This window comes from Moschus berezovskii, chromosome 11, assembly GCF_049115385.1.
Source record: "Moschus berezovskii isolate FMDL1 chromosome 11, NW_MosBer_1.0, whole genome shotgun sequence".
Taxonomy (NCBI): Eukaryota; Metazoa; Chordata; class Mammalia; order Artiodactyla; family Moschidae; genus Moschus; species Moschus berezovskii.
Window position 1 is genome coordinate 26,036,502 of NC_142470.1, and position 24,411 is coordinate 26,060,912.

Here is a 24,411-nt window from a genome sequence, read left to right on the forward strand (position 1 = left end):
AGGGAGTAATTAGATAACATCTTTAGGATGCCTTGAGCTGCGAGAAGGGAGAACACAGTGCACAGACATACAGGCACAATTATTTCGCAGGATTCCATTTCCTCTGTTCTCTTTGAATCCATCTCCTGGTAACAGCTGTCTGGCTCCCTAAAGCCAGCAACAGCTGCAGTAATGAGCCCAGCATTTGAGCCTGTAGATGACACAGGCTCAGCTCCAGGGGTGCAGCTGTTTTTTAAAGCCTGATGTCTCAGCCCTCCCCCAGGTCCAGACAACAAAGAGAGCCATTCGTTAACCCTCCACATTTCAAGTTTTCATATGGTGGGGCGGGGGGAGGGGGGGTGAGGGGTGGGGGGTGGTGAGGGGGGTGGGCACTCCATTCTCTCTTTCACTAGCGCTACAGTTTCTTAATTCTGCCACTTATTGGCCATCTTGCCGAAGGCAAGCAGGAAAAGCCTCTCTGAACTTTAGCTTCCTTGGCTCTCTGTTGACGATGACAACATTACTTACCTTATGAGGCGGTTTGTGAAATTCCAAAGATATACTAGATATGGACGTCTTTTCCATGTTATAAGGCAACATTTAGGCATTACTAAAATCCTTGTTTCTGATTTTAGCAAGTGGAAAAATTATTAATACAGGTCAGTACAATACATTTCTGAATTGGGCTGTCCCTATAAATGGTCCCTGAGGAGTAAAGGGAGCAAGGAAGTTTTCTGGAGAAGACATTTATCCCCAGCTTAGAAGAACTGGGAGAATCTGAGAGGTCAAAGGAGAAGAGAGAGTCACCTGAGGAACACAGCCCAGGCAGAGCTCGAGAAAAGAAAACGTGGTCTAGGGACTATGTTGGGCCCTCCTGGAGTGGGGCAGAGAATGTGCCTGAGAACCAGGGGGATGGAAAGTTGGAAGGGTCAAGATGGGCTAGAACATGAACGGCCTTAAATGACAGGCAGTAAAGTTATCAGGAAAGGTTTTCATAGCTTGAAAACATCAAGTCCTGGAGGTCACCCAGGCCTCCTCCCTGCCTCCAGGGGTTTTTCTCTGTTTAACAATCTAGACAAAGGGCCTGAGTTGGACGTCCTCTTGGTTTCCTTGGCGCCAGGCTCAATAACTCCTAGAGCCCTGGAGGTCTTCTCTCTTGAAATGTCAGTGATTCCGAAGCTTCCCTGCTTATTAAATAAAAAGAGATCACTTGGCTCCAACCTAGATTTATCAAATCTGGGAATCTTCCTTTTAAAAATAATTCTTTTTCTCCCCCCAGGTTACAGTTGTCATCATGGAACTGTGGGAGGTTTGGGTGAGAATCATGTGCCCTGAGTGCTAAACACAGAGCCCAGCAAGGACTCAGCAACCCGCCCTCCCTTCCTCCCTTACTTCCTACTTTCTGACCTTTTTTTCCCCCCCTTTTAAATAAGTGAACTACCTAGATGCTTTGATTCAACTTGAGGACAACTATGATCCCCAAGTCTTTGTCCGCTATATATAAGGACCTACTCAGGCCAGCATTGCCTAGCCAATGCTGTGAAAATCCTGATTTTTAAATTGACAACTTTTTAGTATATGTGCGACTGAAATAAGTACTAAACTAATAACTTATTAAAAGTTAGGAAATACTGACAACTATAAAAGATAGTTACTTTAAAATAGCAGCTACCAGTAATTGAATGCTTACTGCATTTGAGGCCAGGTATAATGAAATTTCAGAAAACAAAGATCATGGCATCTGGTCCCATCACTTCATGGGAAATAGATGGGGAAACAGTGTCCGACTTTATTTTTTTGGGCTCCAAAATCACTGCAGATACTGATTGCAGCCATGAAATTAAAAGACGCTTACCCCTTGGAAGGAAAGTTATGACCAACCTAGATAGTATATTAAAAAGCAGAGACATTACTTTGCCAACCAAGGTCCGTCTAGTCAAGCCTATGGTTTTTCCAGTGGTCAGGTATGGATGTGAGAGCTGGACTGTGAAGAAAGCTGATCGCCGAAGAATTGATGCTTTTCAACTGTGGTGCTGGAGAAGACTCTTGAGAGTCCCTTGGACTGCAAGGAGATCCAACCAGTCCATTCTAAAGGAGATCAATCCTGGGTGTTCATTGGAAGGACTGATGCTAAAGCTGAAACTCCAATACTATGGCCACCTCATGTGACGAGTTGACTCACTGGAAAAGACTCTGATGCTGGGAAGGATTGGGGGTGGGAGGAGACGGGGATGACAGAGAATGAGATGGCTGGATGGCATCACCGACTCGATGGACATGAGTTTGAGTGAACTCCGGGAGTTGGTGATGGACAGGGAGGCCTGGCGTGCTGTGATTCATGGGGTCGCAAAGAGTCGGGCACGACTGAGCGACTGAACTGAACTGATAATGAAATTTCTCTACATGTATTAATCTTCACAGTGATCCTTTGAAGTTATTTCCTATTATTATTTTCATATGACAAATAGAAAAACGGAGACACAGAGAGATTGTTACCTGCTTAGGATCACACAGTTACCAAAGTAGACAAGTCAAAGTTTTGACCTAGGAAGCCTGGCTGCAGAGTCTACATTTCTAACTGTGACACTCGACCACCCCTCAAGAAGAAAGGAAGATGAATAAAGAAAATTTACCTTCAATTCCTACTACCAGAAATAACCACTCAAATACTTAGTCATCTATGAAAAAAATTTAATTGGATTGAAGTATTAATTTCATATATCTTGCCTTAAAATAATAATTTAATATTAAATTATATTTCCTATATTATTTGTTTTTCATAAATATGGCTTTTATCCACTATACAGTATGCCATCATAAGGAGAGGACATAATTTATGTAATTTCTGCTTTGTTGTTAGACATTAAGTTTGTTTCTAATTTTTTTATTCTCATAATACTGCGAAGAGGGACTTCCCTGGAAATCCAGTGGTTAATACTTTGCCTTTCAATGCAAGGGGTAAGAGTTCAGTCCCTGGTTGGGGAGCTAAGTCCCCACATGCCTCATGGCCAAAAAATCAAAGTGTAAAACTGAAGTAATATTGTAACAAATTCAATAAAGACTTTTAAAATGGGCGACATCAAAAAAAAAAATCTTAAAAAAAAACTATGATGAATGTTCTTGCTCATAAACATTTGACTACATTTGACTGCAGGTTTGCTTAGTTCTATAGAATGAGGTTCATGTAATCTCCAATGCATTCTAGAGACTTTAAAATATTTTAAAAGTCTAGCCAGGTTACCCTCCCACAAGCAGTGTGTAGGAGAGACCATTTCCTCACCCTCTTGCCAACTTTGCCCATTTGGGAGGTGAAAAATGGCCTCGCCTTGTCACTACATTTGCATGTCTTTGATTACTCTCGAGGTGAACATTTTCTTCTACTTTTGTTAGCTGCTGGTACTTCTCCTTTTGAGAGCTGTTTATTCATGCCCTTATTCATCTCCCCAGTGGCAAGCTTGTGTTTTTCTTATCTAGATGTGATCTCCATAGCAATACCCTTTGACCCATATTTGTGAGAAATACTTTCCTAAGTTTGTTCTTCCCCTCATATCTGTCTTTTAGGTATCAATTAACTTGCGAATATAGAAATATGAGTTAAAAATGGTCCAAAGGCAGGGCCAGGGTTTCTGGAAATGAGCAGGCTCATTCAATAGATGTCCTGCTAAAACACACTGAGTATTCATTTCATCCTAGGAGTGTCGGCATCTTAGTTATGGGTATTGGCAATGATGAAAGAAGAAAGTTTGCAATTTTCTGCTGTTCAGGCTGATAAAAACAGAGGGACATCCTTAGAGAACAGCCTCAGTGCAAATTGCTTTCAACTTTTTTGACATGGGTATTAAAATGCCACCCCAAATACCAGCGGTAATAAAGAATCCAACTTAAAAGGGAGAGTAGGTGTAAATGTAACACATGAGATTTTTTTTCTTTCTTTCTTTCTTTTGGATCTTGCTAGACAGTTGCAGAAGAATCAGTGGTGGGGTGCTCAAAGCTTCTTCCCCTACCTTCTGGGGAAAACCTCAGGTTAGTTGTGGGTGACATGAGATTTCGAACCAAGATGAACTGCTCATATTCCCTTGCAGTAAGAAAAATCGACACATTCTGCCCTGTTGCTCTCAAGGGAGAATTAGCTTCACTTCCTCTATTTATGACCCTCTTCCCCTGCTCTGATGTTCCTCCGCCCCACACATCGCATTTCCCTCTCTGCCACCTTTCTGTCTTCCACCGAACTGCTCATTTTGTACAGATGTGGTGGCTGGATATTTTTTTTTTCTTCTCGAAATGAGCACATTTAGTCATATGTTCAAAAGAGAAAGCAGCTTATAGTCAGAAACTGTAGGGACCCCACAGGGACATGGCTATTTGGGAATGGATTCTTTTTAGAGAGGGCTTCCCAGGTGGCGCTGGTGGTACAGAACCCGTCTACCAATGCAGGAGACGTTAGAGACGCTGGTTTGATCCCTGAGTGGGAAAGATCCCCTGGAGGAGGGTACGGCAACCCACTATAGTATGGTCGCCTCAAGAATTAAAAAAAGCCACACTGCTTTGGCCTTCATCTACATTCATTCGGCAAAAAAAATTCACCCAACACTTGGCTGTGAAATGGGTTAATGAATGAAGACCTCGAGCTCAGGTCATCCAAGTGCTTGAGGAAAGAGTAGTCTTAGAGATGTTTAGGAAGGAGTGAGGGTGCTATTATTTCCCACGATGTCACTTAGCCAAGTAGATGGAGGTAAACATAAATTCAGGTCAGGAAATCCTCTTCAGCAACTTCTTGAGAAGTCTGCCAGGATTTTGTCTTTCTGTCCTAAAGCATTTCTACAGTTGAGCATGTTTATCTTCTGTCTCTCATCTCTTTTATTAAGTAAACCAGATGATTTCATTCTTCTTCTTTTTTTTTTTTCCTGCTATTTTGTCCTAGTTTAAATATTCAACTGGTGAAAAGCGTTTATGTGTACATGACACAGTGCTTTGCCATTTACTTTTAAGAAGAGGAAAATCAAAGTTTAAAGTTTTACACTTTGGCTTTTCAATGAGCCTCAAACTTAAATCAGGAGAAGCAAAACCTTTTACTATTTATTTCCCTAGTTTGTAGAGAGAGTGATGGGAGTGGAAGCCCATCACTGGGCTGGGAAGAACAACTCCTGGCTTCACTGGAACCCTCATGGGCTTCACAGGAGGTTGTGTCAGTGACCAACTAGGAAAACGCTACTTTTATTTCTCTTTACTACCTCAAGGACATAGGAACATGTCCGGCATCGGCAGTTGGATTCTTTACCACTGAGCTACCAGGGAAGCCCAAAGCACCTAGTACCCTGGCCAATCTCTGGAGCCCTGTATGTACTGCTTACATGATTGAATGGTACCAGTCAACTGGTTTCTCATATTTACTTAGTTGAAGTTCAAGACTGAGTTCTGGCTTCAAGAGCACTATAAAGACCATCACACTGATTCCCCTAATCCTTCTCAGCTGTTTTGGCTAGTGGTTAAAAGTCTGGACCTGAGGTAGCCTGCTTGGGTATGAATCTTAGGGCTACCAGTCATTAGGTGTGGAGTCTTGGGCAAATTGCTTAACTGCTCTGTAGTTCTATTTCTTTTTAAAAAATATTTTATTGAAGTATAGTTGATTTACAATGTTTATGTAAATTTACAATGTCTTAATTTCTGCTGTACAGCAAAGTGATTCAGTTATACATATACATATATATATGTATACTCTTTTTCATATTCTCTTCCATCATGGTTTATCATAGGATATTGAATATAGTCTCTTGGTATACAGTAGGATCTTGTTGATTACTCATTCTACATAAATAGTTTGCTTCTCCTAATCCCGGACTCCCAATCCTTCCTTCCCCCACCTGTCTTCTCCTTGACAACCATGAATCTGTTCTTTGTATCTGTGAATCTGTTTCTGTTCTGTAGGTATGTTCATTTGTGTCATATTTTAGATTCCACATGTAAGTGATACCATATGGTATTTGTTTTTTTCTTTCTGACTTACTTTGCTTAGTATGATAATCTCTAGGTCCATCCATGTTGCTGCGAATTGTGTCTCAATTTCTAATAAACAGGATTGGTGATGATCATAACACATACTTCACAGGGCTGTTTCAAGGATTAAAGTGAGTTTACCTCTGTTAAGAATCCAGAATAAAACCTGGTGCAGCCTTGGCCTCCAGGCATGTTCCACTCAAACACATCCTCTTCAAGCAGCTGGAGAATGGCTCTAGGGTTCTGCTAGCCAAATGCAGCCTCTGCTTAAATCTCATCATGATGGCTAGAAGCTTCCATCATCTACAAGATAAACTCCAAGTACCTTATCACTACAGACGAGGTCCTCCTCTCCAGCTTCAGCCTCCGGTTGACGCCCTGGGAACATGGAATGACTGGTAGTTTCTTGCACAATTTGTGCTATATCTAACCTCCAAGCAATGACTAGAATGCTCTCCTCCAAACTTTCACCTTGTTAAAAACAAACAAAACTCTACTTTTAAAGGAGCATCATTTTAAGAACCCACAGGAATGTTACTTTAAAACATAATATGTGAAACAAATCGCTAGTCTAGGTTCAATGCATGATACAGGATGCTCCGGGCTGGTGCACTGGGATGAACCAGAGTGATGGGATGGGATGGGGAGGGAGGTGGGAGGGGGGTTTAAGATGGGGAACACATGTACACCCGGGGTGGATTCATGTCAATGTATGTATAGCCAAAAAAAAAAATCATGTCATGGAGAAAACCCTCCAGATTCTTCATTGTAGCCCTCATCTGTGTGCAGCTATTTCTAAGACTTGACCCAGGTTTGGTCTGCTCTGACGGCTCTCCTACTGACAATAACGTCACATTCTAACCATGCATCTAAAATCCTACATGTGCTAATACTGCAATGGGGACACATTACAGAGGGTCCCAGGGCTGCTTCATACAGTTGTGCAGGTGGTGCCCTATGGTTCAGTTTATCATAGAGACTACATATGGTGCTTTTCTTTTAACTAATTTAGTTATTATAATTGGAGGCTAATCACTTCACAATATTGTGGTGGTTTTGCCATACACTGACATGAATCGGCCACGGGTGTACATGTGTCCCCCTGTCCTGAAATCCCTCGGACACAACTGAAGCAACTTAGCACAGCACAGCACATATATCTTGTTGCTAGAATGTTAAGAAGACTGAAAATTGAAGCTTGCCTTTGGAAAGTATAAAAGGGCTATAGAGATATGATATTTCCAAAATTAAAAAAAATAAATACTTTAACAATAAAATCAATGTTGCCATGTTCCATTGTTGTTTAGTCGCTAAGTCATGTCTGACTCTTTTGGGACCCATGGACAGTAGCTCACCAGGCTCCTCTATCCACAGGATTTTCCAGGCAAGAATACTGGAGTAGAGGGCCATTTCCTTCTGCAGGGGATCTTTCTGACCCAGGAATCGATCTCACCTTTCCTGCATGACAGGTGGATTCTTCACCGCTGAGCCACCAGGGAAGCCCATGCTTCCTAAGAGCATATAAGTGAGCATGGATGATGGTGCTTTAAAGCCTGTCTCCTGAGAAACTGTGCTGTCACCAGACCTTTGAGGGGCATCCTGGATCTCTGTACACATGGGGCAGTCTGTGTGGGCCATTTGCTCAAGGCAGAGGGAGGGTTGGATGGATTGCGATCCCTTCAGTATCAGTTCAGTTGCTCAGTCTTATCTGACTCTTTTCGACCCCATCGCCTGCAGCACACCAGGCTTCCCTGTCCTTCACCAACTCCTGGAGCCTGCTCAAACTCATGTCATCCAACCATCTCATCCTCTGTCATCCCTTTTTTCTCCTGCCTTCAATATTTCCCAGCATTAGGGTCTTTTCCAATGAGTCAGTTCTTTACATTAGGTGGCCAAAGTATTGGAGTTTCAGCTTCAGCATCAGTCCTTCTAATGAATATTTAGGACCGATTACCTTTAGGATGGACTGGTTGGATCTCCTTGCAGTCCAAAGGACTCTCAAAGTCTTCTCCAACACCACAGTTCAAGAGCATCAGTTCTTCAGCACTCAGCTTTCTTTATAGTTCAGCTCTCACACCCATACTGACTACTGGAAAAACCATAGCTTTGACTAGACAGACCTTTGTTGGAAAGATAATGTCTCTGCCATTTAATATGCTGTCTAGGTTGGTCACAGTTTTTCTTCCAAGCTATGCAACCCCTTAGGATGCTGCAGAAAAGCCTTTGACAGATAAGAATTTTATCAGTAACCAAAAAGTCTAAACTAGAGTCTAATTAACATGAGAGTTACTCTTGAATTCCTGCCGTGTGCAGAGAATCAGACTCATCTATTTCATTTTTGTTTTAAGATTCACTGGTTCATCTTAATTTTCACAGCAATTCTATAGGGTAGAAGGTATAAACCACACTCTAGAGATGAGGAAACCTGTGTTCAGAAAGCGTGCTAAGTCTCTTTGCAACCCTATGGACTGTATGTAGCCTGCCAGGATCCTCTGTCCATGGGATTCTCCAGGCAAGAATACTGAAGTGGGTTGCCATTTCCTCCTCTTGGGGATTTTCCTGACCCAGAGTTCGAACCTGCTTTTCTTATGTTTTGAGCAATGGCAGGTGGGTTCTTTAACCACTAGCACCACCTGGGAAGCCCATGTTCAGAAAGGGATTCAGCAAACACAGAGGATAGAAAAGGCAGGATGCAACCTGAATACATGAATACCAAGTTCCAGACTCCTTCCTCTACACACACTGCCTCCCAGAAGCAGTCTGTGCAATGTAACCCCTGGGAACATCTATAAGATGCAAGGCTTGGCTTGAGTTCCATTCCTGCCCAGAAGCTTCTCCCATCTGTCTCAGTTCTTAGAATATGTCCCTTCTCTGATGGATAGACAGTACAAAGCTTTGGCCCCAATTATTTGCTGCTAATGCTTAACTGCCTGATGTTCTGCTTATCTAGTCACATGTTTCACTTACTACTCCAATTATGTTTTGATTCCTTAGTAGGCTTTAGCATAGAATAGGAGCTAAGAAGGGATAGCAGATTAGCCTATGGGTTTTTGTTTGATATATACTACAGGCCAAGTACTGTGCTGGGCGCTGAGGACAGAAAGTTAAGTTAAAAAGCTTTTGTCTTTGTGTTGCTGGGAGCATTGAGGGTGAAGACAGAGAAGTAAAAATACTCATAAAACTATGTCTGGCTCAGAGGTTAAAGCGTCTGCCTCTAATGCGGGAGACCCGGGTTCAATCCCTGGGTCGGGAAGATCCCCTGGAGAAGGAAACGGTAACCCACTCCAGTATTCTTGCCTGGAGAATCCCATGGACGGAGAAGCCTGGTAGGCTACAGTCCACGGGGTCGCATAGAGTCGGACATGACTGAGCGATGGAACAGAACGGAACACCGAGGAAACCAGAATTGAAAGAGACACGTGTACCCCAGTGTTCACAGCACTGTTTACAATAGGTAGGACATGGAAGCAACTTAGATGTCTGTTGGCAGATGAATGGATATGAAAGCTGTGGTACATATACACAATGGAATATTACTCAACTATTAAAAATAATGCATTTGAATCAGTTCTAATGAGGTGGATGAAACTGGAGCCTATTATACAAAGTGAAGTAAATCAGAAAGAAAAACACCAAAACAGTATATTAACGCATATATATGGAATTTAGAAAGATGGTAACAATGACCCTATATGCGAGACAGCGAAAGAGACATAAAGAACAGACTTTTGGACTCTGTGGGAGAAGGCGAGGGTGGGATGATTTGAGAGAATAGCATTGAAACTTGTATATTACCATGTGTGAAATAGATGACCAGTCCAAGTTTGATGCATGAAACAGGGCACTCAAAGCTGATGCACTGGAACAACCCAGACGGAATAAGGAGGGAGGTGGGACCGACTCTTTGCAACCTATGGACCATAACCTGCCAGGCTCCTCTGTCTATAGGATTCTCCAGCCCATAATACTGGAGTGGGTTGCTGTGCCCTCCTCCAGGGGATCTTCCCAACCCAGGATCTTCCCAACCCACATATCTTATGTTTTCCTGCTTTGGCTGGGGGAATTAGTGCCACCTGGGAAGCCCTCAAAAAGGTATATAGGGGAGAGACGCCCGGCTCCCGGCGGCGCAGACGCGAGAGACGCCCGGCTCCCGGCGGCGCAGACGCGAGAGACGCCCGGCTCCCGGCGCAACCGACCACGTGCAGAATCGTGGCTGAGAGGAGCTGCCCCGCACCCAGGGTTAGGGCGGTGGCCGAGAGGAGCTGTACCACGTCCAGGAGGCGGTGGCTGCTTGGGCACCGGAGGGTCGAGAGGAGCTGATCCACATTCAAAGCAGGAGGGGCGGCCTTGAGGAGATACCCCTCGTCCGAGGTAAGGTACAGCGGCTGCGCCTTGCTGGAGCAGCTGGGAAGAGGTACTCCACGATCAAGTGGAATATAAGAATCCAGTGTTCTGGGGAGGAAGGAACAAGACGGCGAGACCACTTTCTTCCCCACAAATTCATCAAAAGAACATTTGAATGCGGAGTAAAGTCCACAAAACAACTTCTGAATATTGGCAGAGGACATCAGGCTCCCAGAAAAGCAGCCATTGTCTTCTAAAGGAAAGAGAAGAAATCAAGCTCCACCCGCCAGAACACCGACACATGCCTCCCTAACCAGGGAACCCGGACAAGTCACCCGTCCAACCCCACACACAGCGAAGAAACTACATAATAAAGAGAACTCCACAAACTGCAAGAAGAAGGAAAGGCCACCCCAAGCAAAGCAATATAAGCAAGATGAAGAGGCAGAGAAATACCCAGCAAGTAAAGGAAAAAGATAATTGCCCACCAACACAAACAAAAGAAGAAGATATAGGGAATCTACCTGATAAAGAATTTCAAATTTTGATGGTGAAAATGATTCAAAATCTTGAAAGCAAAATGGAGTTACAGATAAATAACCTGGAGAAAAGGATTGAGAAGATGGAAGAAAGATTTAATAAGGACTTAGAAGAAATAAAAAAGAGTCAATATACAATGAATAATGCAATAGATGAGATCAGAAACACTCTGGAGGGAACAAACAATAGAATAACAGAGGCAGAAGACAGGATTAGCGAACTAGAAGATAAAATTGTAGAAATAAATGAAACAGAGAGGAAAAAAGAAAAACGAATTAAAAGAAATGAGGAGAATATTAGAGACCTCTGGGACAATGTTAAACGCTCCAACATTCGAATCATAGGAGTCCCAGAAGAAGAAGACAAAAAGAAAGACCATGAGAAAATACTTGAGGAGATAATAGTTGAAAACTTCCCTAAAATAGGGAAAGAAATAATCACCCAAGTCCAAGAAACCCAGAGAGTCCCCAACAGGATAAACCCAAGGCGAAATACTCCAAGACACATATTAATCAAATTAACAAAGATCAAACACAAAGAACAAATATTAAAAGCAGCAAGGGAAAAGCAGCAAATAACACATAAGGGGATTCCCATAAGGATAACAGCTGATCTTTCAACAGAAACTCTTCAGGCCAGAAGGGAGTGGCAAGACATACTTAAAGTGATGAAAGAAAATACCCTACAGCCCAGATTACTATACCCAGCAAGGATCTCATTCAAATATGAAGGAGAAATCAAAAGCTTTACAGACAAGCAAAAGCTGAGGGAATTCAGCATCACCAAACCAGCTCTCCAACAAATGCTAAAGGATCTTCTCTAGACAGGATACACAGAAAGAGTGTATAAACTTGAACCCAAAGTAATAAAGAAAATGGCTACGGGATCGTACTTATCAATAATTACCTTAAACGTAAATGGGTTGAAATTTTCAAAAAGGCTAGGAAACAATTCTCATAGCCATCAATAGTTCAGTGTTGAGTTCATGAATAGTTTTTAAAGTTTGGGACAAACTGTAGTATTTGCTATTTGAAGTACTATTTGTAATTGGCATATTACGATGTAACATTGGTCTTCATTTCCAACTTAAAACGCCTAAAAATGCCTAACAGATTTTTAGATTTGTGAATTTTAGTTGAAATGTATTTTACGATGTTACTAAACCTGCAGAAATATTGAAATATTTCAGAGAACTTATTCACTGTACATTTAATTTATTTTATTTATAAAAGTTATGAACTGTAGAAAGTTTTACTTGTTGGGTCAAATGCTTGTTGCTTCAAATGCTTGTTGCATTTGAAGTGCTAGTTACAAGAAAATCAAATACCTTCAATGTATAAATGCTATTAAGTTTTTAAAGGACTCTGGAGTATAAGTAAGTTTGTTTAAAGAAATTTAGTCTATTCAACCTGAATCAGCTCTGTCAAACATTAATTAAAAGCCTCATTTTAAATAAATAAATAAATAAATAAATAATGGTGGTGGGAGGGAGGGTTGGGAAGCTGGCTGGAGGTGGAGGTGGTGAAGTTTATAAATCTAATTAAAAATGAAGTTGCATTTCCATTTTCCAAATCCACCCATCCACCAGCGTACTGTGTCACTAGACATTATGTACGATTTTACTTTGCGACAGAAACCATTACATTTAAAAATTCATTACAGCAAGGTGAGTTAGATACATGATGGATGCAGCTTTAATTCTGCCATATATTATTACAGTTAAAATGTAAATGATGAAAAATATTTTGTGCTTATCAGCATTTATGTGGAAATGTGTTTTACAGTGATATATGATGTTATATTTCTATTATTGTGATAAAAAAAAAGCAATACAAAAAGACGAAGTGTTTATTAAAACATGAAAAAAAAAAAGAAATAAATGGTTTTGCAGCACTGAAGAGATTATAGAAAGTAAATAAGCTAGATCAGACCTGTTTTATGTAGTAATTTTATAGTTTATTTTAATTATTTCAGTTGTAAAATATTGTTATACTGTTAATTAGTTCTGATTGTTCATATTAAACTATTGTAATGCAAATAAATAAATAAATAAATAAAATTAAAACAACAACAACAACAAAAAAGGTATATAGGATGGTCTAAATTTTCACATGGGAAAGGCAAGGTCCATAAATGAATGAGTCACTCAGCATTCCACAGTAAAGACAGTCAGAACTGGGGCTCAGCTGCCTGGGTCATGGTTCCAAACTGCTGGGCTGTTTAAAGTTCTCTTTGGCAGTGGTGGCACCAAGGATGGGGTGGTGGTGGAAGTGGGCCACACCAGCAAGGAGTAGTCACTTTATTATTGTCATTGTTTGCAACCGACACTATATAGCACTAGTAAAACACAGATCAACCGTTTCTAAATTATCTCATCTCTGTTTCTAAATTATCTCTAGGTAATGCATCCCTTTATTGTCTGCACTGGAGGCAGATAACTACTCACCCTGGGTAACCATTGTTCTTTGGTAAAGCGTGCACGTGCTCAGTTGTTAAGTTGTGTCTCTGCAACCCCATGGACTGTAACCCGCTAGGCTTCTCTATCCATGGGATTCTCCCAGCAAGAGTACTGGAGTGGGTTGCTATTTCCTCCTCCAGGAGATCTTCCCACCCCCTGGGATGGAACACGTATCTCCTGTATTGCAGAAGGATTCTACCCACTGAGCCACCCTGGGAAGCCCTCTTTGATAAATAACTGTCTAATTTGGTTTCACTGAAAATATCTATCTGGTTGCATTTGAAAGGAGGGAATTTTGATTTCGAAGCAGAGGTGACTTGAGGTCAAAGAAAATGGAAGAGATGCATTTGGGACTACATGTATTGTGGCTCTAACTTCTTTTGACTCAGGGAATCAAGAAGTTTTTGAGCACAGTTTGTCAGTAAACTTACACCACACCATGTGTAGACCTGATGAAAAAGTAGACCTCCCTCTATGAGGTCAGTATTAGTATTTCAATTGTACAGACAAAAGCTGAAGCTAAGACAGATGCATTAACATGTCCAAGGTCATAATGACTCAGGAGCCAGTGTGAGATTAGTCCAATTCTAAATGGTTGCATTATTATACCACTACCATGCTCCATCTGTCCACCAGTGTCTGAACAGCAAACAGCAATTTAGTACTGAAAAGGCTAATATAGCAAAAGAGACACGTCACAAGAACCACCAATTTGCAGAGGCTATACCCAGCACAGAGGTGGCTGGAAGAGGTCAGGAGTGCAGCTGACATAGGTCCAAGCTCGGCAATTTTCTGACTTGCATAGAGATGCCTTATGGGCCAAGAGTGACATGGGACCACTGGTGGATTCAGATTCAAGCCTTGAAGCAGCCTATTTCCTCTTGTTTCCAGTGGATTCTCTGAGCACTGTTTGTCAATTTCCTGGAAGTGGCTCTACCTGGCCCTTAGGTGCAGAGTTTATAATCACCTCTGGCTAGTGCGAAATGCCTAGTTGTCCATGCATCTGTCCTGACTGTTACTAGGGTCATGACTGTCATTCCCTCAACTGTTTGTCTTTCTGAAAACTGGACATCAGACCACTCATTAATCTGTGTAACAAAATCCTGGGTTCTTTTCTACAGTAAAAAAGGTTATTGTTATGACTTGGGACTTGAAAGCTCAGACAATCTGTATACTTATGCTATTCTTTGGAAAATAGGACGAGGAAATTTTACAAGTCATCTTAGTAGTATGCCTTGGGGTTGCAGACTTAAAAAAAAAAGTCAGAGTATATTTGCTTTACAATGTTTTGTTTGTTTCTGCTGTACAGCAAAGTGAATCAGCCATACATATACATATATCCCCTCTTTGTTTGAATTTCCTTCCCATCTAGGTCACCACAGAGCACTGAGTAGAGTTCCCTGTGCCATACAGTCAGTTCTCATTAGTTATCTATTTAATATATAGCAATGTATCTGCAATACTTTGGCCACCTCATGAGACGAGTTGACTCACTGGAAAAGACTCTGATGCTAGGAAAGGTTGGGGGTGGGAGGAGAAGGGGACGACCGAGAATGAGATGGCTGGATGGCATCACCAACTCTGTGGACATGAGTTTGAGTGAACTCCGGGAGTTGGTGATGGACAGGGAGGCCTGGCGTGCTGTAATTCATGGGGTCGCGGAGAGTCGGACACGACTGAGCAACTGAACTGAAGTGAACTGAACTGAATGTATCTACGCCAATCTTAATCTCCCAATCTATACACCCCTCGCCCCTTGGTATCCATACATTTGTTCTCTACTTCTGTGTGGAGACTTCTTTTTAATTTGTTACAATCATAGTCACAATATCTCATAAATATTTTGAGTGAATGACATTTCAATTCATATTAAAATATTTATCCCAATAGCAGTATTGCGGGAACTAAATATCCTGACTGATATGAAAGCTTACTTATCACTTAATCTATGTTAGTTTCAAGGGAAACTAACATGACAGATCTGGGAGTCGGGTGACTTCGGCTTTTCGGTTCCCATCTCTGCCACAGCCTTTTAGTGTGACACTGAGCAAGTCATTGTCATCTCCAGAATGTAGATAAAAGGATAGGCTCAGTAGTCTCTAAGTCCCTTCATGGGTGTGACAGCTGGTCTTTTGATCAAGTGGCATGATCGCACAGTAATGTGTTTCATTGCATTTTAGAGCTGGAAGGAGGTTTAATGATCTGGTCTACACGCTTCATTTTACAGATGCTCTTCACAAAGAAGGCAGAACAGATATTATTATCCTTCTTTTACAAATTAAAATACTAAGGTCCTGAGGGGATGAGTCCTTTGCTCTAAAGGAGGTGAACTCTGGCTCTTGCTATTTCACACTGTCATCTAGGCTTTATTGGGTCCTGTTTAGTCTTGTCCAGTTTCTGTGACCCGGTCTTCAAGGCAGATTAAAAAAAAACAAAACATCAACTAGTGTGGACCCAACTCCAGGCCTTCAGATGCTAAGGATGTTAGGCTCTCCTGCATCTCCAGTTTCTTCTGACTGAGCATAGAATGCTTCATGGAGACCAGAAGCGTAGGTGCAAGTCTAGTTCTGGTTTGTTTCTCACAAGAGTGGAAAAGTCTACATCGACAAGTATGGAAACCAGGCAATTTTCTTTGTTCTAAGAGCAAGTTTTCCAGGACCAGCAATGCTGGGTGACCAGGGCCAGGGGAGAGGAGTCAGAATCCAGTAGGCCGTTCTGATACTGATGAGTTTGACCATGAATAGATAGTAACAGCAAGAACCAATCCTACATTTATTAAGGGTCTGCAGGACACCAAGGATTTGACAGATACTGTCTCATTTAGGAAATGAAATTTCTGAAAATAGAAGTTTAAGAAATCAGCAATTTTAGAAAGAAGCTTTGTGTGTTAGTCACTCAGTTGTGTCTGACTCTTTGTGATCCCATGGACTATATAGCCCACCAGGCTCCTCTGGCCATGGAATTCTCCATGCAAGAATACTGGAATGGGTTGGCATGCCCTTCTGCAGGGGATCTTCCCAACTCAGGGATCAAACCTGGATCTCCCACATTGCAGGCAGATTCTTTACCATCTGAGCCACAAGGGAAACCCCAGATAGATGCTTTAGAGAGGGAAAAACATTTATGGAGTCTGGAAGCAGAAATAGTTTTACATGGGAAATTGTAAAGTTCAAAACATGAGGCCTGAAAGCCAACCATAGCAGGGGCCAGCAGAGTCCCCTCAGGTCTATGGAGAATCCCCTTCTCTCTGAATTGCATTCAGGGCACCTCCCTCTACCGAAATCAAATGAAATTGTGGACAGAGGAGCCTAGCAGGTTTTAGGACTAACACTTTCACTTTTTGGACTTTTCTGGTGGCTCCAATGGTAAAGAATCTGCCTGCAATGTGGGAGACCCAGGTTTGATCCCTGAACCAGGAAGATTCCCCCAGAAAAGAGAATGGCTACCCATTCCAGTATTCTTACCTGGAGAATTCCATGGACAGAGGAGTCTGGCAAGCTACAGTCCATGGGTTCACAAAGAGTCTGACACAAGTGAGTGATTAACACTTTCACTTGTTTCTTTCATACCAATAGGTAAAGTTTCTTGGGTAGAATCAACAGATTCTAGACTTTCCAATAAGAGTTGAGGGAAGAGAAAAAGGAGAAGGGAAAAGAGAGCCATTTATTGAATTTATTAGTTTCATTAATATTATTCTTCTTCAAGATATGGCTTAGGGTCCTTCAGCAAATGGCATAATTAAGAGCATTCTTCCACAGATTACCTGCTAGAGCTTTTTTTCTCCCCCTGAGCCAACCTAATTAAAAAATACCATAAATGTTCTAATTATACCATTGACATTTCTTTTCAATAATTGCAAAGGGGCTTAAATAACCATATTAAAGGACACATTAATATGAAATGTAACTCACTGTGATGCTGACGTTCCTACTAATTTGTAGAATTAGTTGCATGGAGAATAAATTTTGTTCCTGGGACAAATGGGGAATCTGAGACTCCTTTTCCAAAACACCAGGTCTATCTCTCAGAGCATTAGGAAGTGAAGCAACCTAGCAGGACCATCCAACTTAACACATTTGGCGGCATTTGGAGCTGTGATGGGGAAAACGGGCTCCCTAGTTAATTTCACACTTCCTCTATACATTTCAAAAAACAAGGTGTGACTCTGCAGCTGGATTTTAAAAAGAGTCTCAGAAGGCTACATGCCAGGTATTCTGCAGAAGTCCTGTCTTAAAGGAGCATTCTATTGCCTGGTATTTGTTTGCTGTGGGGAATCCCAAACTGCTCAGTTACAGCAAGGGCTTTAAGCTTCTTGGAGGATATTTCCTGCTCATTGAGGCTCTGGATTTACTGGAGCTGCTGGCTTTTGTCATCCTGAGTGTGAGCATTCTGGGAACTTGTCTGCAAAACCCAAGGAAACGTGCAAAAGGATGGAGAGAAGAAAACTGGCATCCACTGTGTGCCTTCCCCCTAAGAGCCACACAAAGTAAGAACTACTGTCTGCATTTGACAAACAATAGGGTCCAAGCTCAGAGGGGTTACCTTGTCCCGAAACGACCCTGATTCTCCCACGGAGCACCCCCTCCGCTCTGAAATACCTAGGTGGTCGTGGCTCCTCTGGGAGGTGGGGCTCTGTTCCTCTCCAGCAGGCCCCGCGCCACCACCTCCTTGCTGCAGATTGCCCCAGGTTTGTTTTTCTTGGCTCCCTCATTAATGAGTTCCACAGGACAATGCTAAGTCTAGTTATGCAGCCTTAATTGGTTTAGTTACAACTAGATAATTCCTTTTTTCTTCTCTCAGAGCCCTTTCTGTTTAAAGACATTTTAGCTGGAAGATGCTAATTATCAATGAGGAGAAAGTGACACCTGAAGAGTTCATTCTCCATCTTGGTCCTTGGTTTCTCCTTTGAACTCCCTCTACCCGACCCTCTTTCCCACTTCATCACTTCTCCCCGGCCGTCATAAAAGAGAGCCCTGCCCTGGCCAGGCGGCACAACTTGCCTTCTCACTTGCCAGGGCTTCATCTTCCCTGCAGCTGTGTCGCAGGCATGGACAACCTGCGAGAGACCTTCCTCGGCCTGGAAGACGGCTTGGGCTCCTCCGACAGCCCTGGCCTTCTGTCCTCTTGGGACTGGAAAGACAGGGCGGGGTCCTTTGAGCTGACCCAGGCCTCTCCCGCCCAGAGCCTCTCCCCGGCTCCATCCCTGGAGTCCTATTCTTCCTCTCCCTGTCAGGCTGTGGCCGGGCTCGCCTGTGGGCACGGAGGTGCCAATGGTAGGGGTGGCGATGACTGCAGCAGCCTTGGGACCAGCGGCCTGGTGGAGGTGGACTACAACATGTTGGCTTTCCCGCCTGCCTACCTGCAGGGCTCTAGCGGCACCAAGGTCCAGAAGGGCACCAAGGTCAGGATGTCCGTCCAGCGGAGACGGAAGGCCAGCGAGAGGGAGAAGCTTCGGATGAGGACCTTGGCTGATGCCCTGCACACCCTCCGAAATTATCTGCCCCCTGTCTACAGTCAGAGGGGCCAGCCGCTCACCAAGATCCAGACGCTGAAGTACACCATCAAGTATATCGGAGAGCTCACAGACCTTCTCAACAGTGGCCGAGAGCCCCGGCCCCAAAGCGCTTGAGCTCAGCCTGGGGACTTGGGGGACACGCCACCCAGCCCCACTCCGGGCGGGGGACAGAGGAGCTTTAAAGACCTGGACCAGCTCTTGGAACAGCAGCACCTGATTATTTTCATAGAGTGAGTGTGATCTTGTTGTCTGGAAAAGTCTAAGGGAATTCCCACTGAACTATTCAGAAACATCCAGAACACTTAACTGCCAGACAAGCAGGTACTTTTGGCTTCCAGTTTTGCCACCATTTCTGAAGAGACTTGCCCTTTGCAAAGACACAGATGGCTTTGTCCTTTTCTGTCTGTTCCAGGTATTTTAAAGGGTCAGTGATTTCAAATGCATTTTGTTTTTCAAGCATGTAAAATTGTTACCATTAATCTTCTCCCTCTCCCGGCATTTTGGTGCGGGGAGTTTTCTTCCTGTTGCTAACTAAATCTGCATTTTGTACTGGATCCCGGGTGACACCTGGATTCTTATTTAGAAAGATGAGCATCAAGTAAAGGGCTGTAGTGCTCCTGTTTTTGTTTGTGTGCTTGTGTGTGTGTGTGTGTGACTAAAATAAGGTCTTTGCTTTTGCAGGGACCAATATCACTTAAGTGCAGAAGAAATAAGTGTCATGGTAAATAGAAATTCACAAGCAGATAAGTTATATTAAGACAGAGTGGAGGGTTTAAAGGCTAGCTCCTCTCTTAAGGGAAGTTTAAAGGCTTCCCTTCTCTCTTAAAGGAAGGAAAAGGAGGCTAGAGGCCAGCGAATGAAGGGCTTAGTCGGGGGAGGAAGAGAAGGAAAACTCAGCCTCATAGCCAGGAGTCTTAACAGAGCTGGGGAGGGCATGGAAGGAGGGGTGGGTTCTCGGGGAGCCAGGCCTGCTGTGTATATGACCTCAGTGAATCCCATCACTTACTCATTTGTCAAATAAAGTCTGGTGTTCAGTCATGTCTGACTCTTCTTGGCCCTATGGACTGTAGCCCACTAAGCTCCTCTGTCCATGAAATTTTCTGGGCAAAAATAATGGAGTGGGTTGCCACTTCCCAGCCCAGGGACTGAACCCACATCTCTTGAGTCTCTTGCATTGGAAGGTGGATTCTTTGCCACGTGCACCACCTGGGAAGCCCCTCAAATGAAGAAATTAGCTCAAAAAGGAGATTTGTTTGGCTTTAGAGATAAGTGCAAGGGTGAGGATTAGAATGCAATTCTATATCTAGCCCCTCCAAAGAGATTTCTTTCTTTATCCACATCTCCTCCTCCTCCCACCGAATCCCCAAATCACCTCACATGCGCCCCCACCACAAACACACACCTCTCTTCACAGTGCCTCATTGGGCTGGGTGGCTCTAACACCCTCAGCTTGGCTAATTTGCTGGCACATGGCATGGAAATGGGGGCTTTGAATTAAGGAGATTCTTGAAAACTAGTGGGCTTTTTTAGGGCTGAATTTTTCTCTTCCAATCAGTATTAACCAGCTGCAATTGAATTGTCTGCTCACGTCTCCTGTCATTTTTTTCTGTTGGTGATTTTTTGTTTTTAATAACAAATTACAAAGATGGTAGATGTGTTCATAATTGAATGTATAACTTCTCCACTTTTTTCCTTTGCTAATACAAACATGTACCAATAAATATAGGTGTATATACATTTTAATGAATACCTTGAATTCTGCAAATTGCTTTTTTTTCTTAGCAATATACAGTTAAAATCATTCCAGTTTAACACATATAAATCATGTTGTATGTACCCTTTTTACCTTGACTTTATAGATGAGGAAATTGAATCAGATTAAGTCACAAATGTGAAAAATATAGTGGAAAGAAGAGTTCCAACAGTGTTCCATAGCCAGGTATGCTATGCTAATATAATTTGTCCAATGAACCACCTTTCAAATGAAGTTTAGGTTGTTTTCAGTTTTTATTACCAAAAATGCTATAACAAACATCACAGACAAATATTCACTGGTTTTGTGAAAATTTTCCAGAAATGGGATTCCTGAATCAGAGTTGTGTGCATGCACATTTTAATTTTAAATAAATACCATTAGGTGACTTTTATAAATGTCTGTAGTTATTTACACTCCACCAGCTTGAGTTGACAGAAGCAGCTGGTCCATGCTGCCACTGGATACTATCAGTCTTCTGAAGTTTTCAATGCATTGAAAAATAGTCATGTTGTTCTTGTGTTAACTTTAATTTTCCTATGCACTCTTTGAAATGGTTTATTTTTTAAAATTTTATGTGACTATTGTTCATTTTGGTTCCTCTTCTATAACTTGCTAGTTTATAGTCTTTGCCATTTTTCCATTGGGTTATTTATCTTCCTGTTAATCATTTGGGAGAGCTCTTCACATGTTCTATGTATTGAAAAGTTTCCTTCCAATCTATCATTTTGTTATCATCTTTGCTTGTGCTTTTGATTCTGGTGTCTTATGTTCTTTGAAGCTTTGATTTTTATATGATCAAATCTCTCTCTCTCTCTTTTTTTTAACTGGCTTATGTGTTTCTCCCCTCTGCTCAATTTCTCCCAGTTCCAAGGCTATCCAAATAGCCTTGATTTTCAAATATTTTAATATTTATATATGGATCTTTAATATATCTGCGATTTATCTTTGCCCATGGTGCAAAGAACGAATCTAACTTAATTTCTGATCAGCTTTTTATAACTGCAGAATAAGTATAACTTGTCATTGGAGGTGGTGGATGGTGGTAGGACACAGTTGCTAAAAGGTCATCCTATGAATACAAATCTTCATCCACTTCTCATATATTCCCTGATGATGTTTTAAAGAAGAAACTAGAAAATACTGAACAATATTAAGATTTTCTTCAAGGGACTTTACCATATACAGGTGTTCATGTGAGAATGCATGTGTATGCATATATTTATCCATATGTGTGTGTGTGTGTGTGTGGTGTTTCCTGTGTCGGGGGAGGAGGATTAGAGAAATAATATTTTAGGAAATGGAGTGTTCAGCCTTTGAATCAGTTGGAATTTTCCTTGTCATTTTAAAGAGAGTAGAATCCAAATGCTCTTGGCTTTTGGTTTTTCAAACTCAAGCATTAAGTATGTTTTATAAATAGCTTGGGTAATTTTGGTTGCCCTAGGGACCAAACACTGTGGATGGGTTAGGAGGTCCTGTCCTGACTTTCAAAAAATTCTAGAAAGCCATTCAGCTACTAGGTAGGTTTGTTCTCAGGACTCCTAAGGTCCTCCCTGGAAAGCCTGGAGAAGATGATAACTTTCTGGGACTGGGCCTTGGACCCAGGGGTTTTGTCTTCCTAACATCACCTGCAGCTCCAGGTTGGCCCTGATCAGGACAGGCAGCTGACCACCAGCATTTGATTCCAGAAAAAATCCCCAGTGAAGTCGCCTCCTTTGTGCAGAAGATAGCTGGACTGTGTCCCTGATTCCTCTAGAGAGCATTTAAAAGCAGTTGGCTCGAGCGTAGCTCAAGATTAGGAATAAGTTATTTCTGGCACTTGGATAAGGTGTGCATCTAGGATATTGTGGTCCAAGTTTTCACATTCAGAATTTCATGTAATCTACCTAACAGCTCCGGAGTTGGGCATCGTTAGTCCCCTTTTGAGGATGAGCAAACAAAGCTTTAGGACAGCTACATGGTGCAAAGCCACCCGATCAGCTGGTGACATGTGGTTGGCTAGTTAGCGAGTGAGTTCAGCTCTAACTCCAAGGCTTAGACCCTTCCCGGCTGGTTCTGTGAGCCTTGGGTGGGGCTGGCAGAGAGCTTTCTCAGCAAATGCTCACTCCCAGGCTTCTTAGCCTTGTTTCTGCCTCCGCATCTCTGGGGCCCTCATTTGCTTTACCGTCTGAAGCATTTCTGAAGGGGCTATTCATCTTTTCCTCTAAATTATTTCCCTTTGAACTTCTCCCTCCGCCCCAAACATTTCCTCTGAAATTCCTTTCACCTCCTTGCTGGCGCCTCGAGTCCTTAATCCACAGAGAAACCTGACTTCTGCTGTTCATCTGTGTTCAATAAAACGTTCCACAATTCACACCGGGCTGAGGTTTCTTTGTTCTTGTAGTTTCTGTCACATTAGCTAATTGGGAGAGAGGTCAGAGCTGGGGTGGGGGAGAGCCTCTGCAGACTGACAGGTCGACAGAATTACTTTTACTTTCAGACGTCTTACAGAAAAAACACACACAGCAAAAGAAGATGCATATGCAAATAAGTTTTGGTACTTCTGCCTTGGGGCTTCCTGGGTGGTAAAGAACCTGTCTGCCGGGGTAGGGGCGGGGGAGCTGCCAGCCCGCCAAGCCCCAGACCTGGGAGGGGAGGCCCCTTCTGTTAGCCCAGAGGGAAAGAAAGAACTGGGGCGATCCGGGGAGGCCATAGTCACAATGCTTAACTGCATGCATCTAACCCGGGGCTGGTTTTAACCCTGGCGCTCTGACCTAAACTGCTCAGCTCCCGGAAATTCCAAGGATCCCTGTGGCCTTAGTCCTTCAGGTAAATCAGCGTGGGACACAGGAAAGAAAACCAAGTGGACAGCTGACAGTTCTTCTTCAGAAGATGAGGAGGAGTACGTTGTGGAGAAGATGCTAGACAGGCATGTGGTTAAGGGACAAGTGGAATATCTGCTGAAGTGGAAAGGCTTTTCTGAGGAGCACAATACTTGGGAACCTGAGAAAAACTTGGATTGCCCTGAGCTAATTTCTGAGTTTATGAAAAAGTATAAGAAGATGAAGGAGGGTGAAAATAACAAACCCAAGGAGAAGTCAGAAAGTAACAAGAGGAAATCCAATTTCTCAAACAGTGCTGATGGTATCAAATCCAAAAAAAAGAGAGCAAAGCAATGATATCGCTCGGGGCTTTGAGAGAGGACTGGAACCAGAAAAGATCACTGGGGCGACAGATTCCTGTGGCGACTTAATGTTCCTAATGAAATGGAAAGACACAGATGAAGCAGACCTGGTTCTTGCAAAAGAAGCTAATGTTAAATGTCCACAAATTGTGATGGTATTTTATGAAGAGAGACTGATGTGGCATGCATATCCTGAGGATGCGGAAAACAAAGAAAGAGCAAAGAGCTAAAGGAGGGGGTGGTCTCTGTCATTTCTCTTTGTATATAATACATTCAGCTCCCTGCCTCCTCTCCTTTCTACCCACCCCCTTCTATCCTAAGCACATCCATAAAAAATGTGCTTATCACTGTGCTCCACAGGAGAAGAAAAAAAAAAAGAACCCGTCTGCCAATGCAGGAGACACAAGAGATGTGGGTTCGATCACTGGGTCAGGATGCTCCCCTGGAGAAGGAAATGGCTACACACTCCAGTATTCTTGCCTGGAGAATCCCATGGACAGAGAAGCCTGGCGGGCTACAGTCCATGGGGTGCAAAGAGTCGGAAGTGACTGAGAGGACTTAGCACACACCCACTACTGCCTTGAGCTCCAATTACAGTAGCTTAGGATGTTCTGTGACTCCTCTGAGGCGTCATCTGATCCCTATATACTCCAAGCTGCCGGAAG

The 24,411-nt window shown here is 42.7% G+C and overlaps 1 protein-coding gene and 1 pseudogene across 1 annotated transcript; both read left to right on the forward strand.

Annotated features, from left to right (window-relative positions):
- The first annotated feature begins 18,362 nt into the window (after positions 1-18,362).
- On the forward strand, positions 18,363-18,944 carry MSGN1 (mesogenin 1). The gene has a single exon (XM_055399299.2). It carries the CDS (start codon positions 18,363-18,365, stop codon positions 18,942-18,944), a length of 582 nt encoding a protein of 193 aa, XP_055255274.1.
- A 3,567-nt stretch (positions 18,945-22,511) lies between these two features.
- LOC129540002 (chromobox protein homolog 5 pseudogene) lies at positions 22,512-24,053 on the forward strand (annotated as a pseudogene).
- The last annotated feature ends 358 nt before the right edge of the window (positions 24,054-24,411 follow it).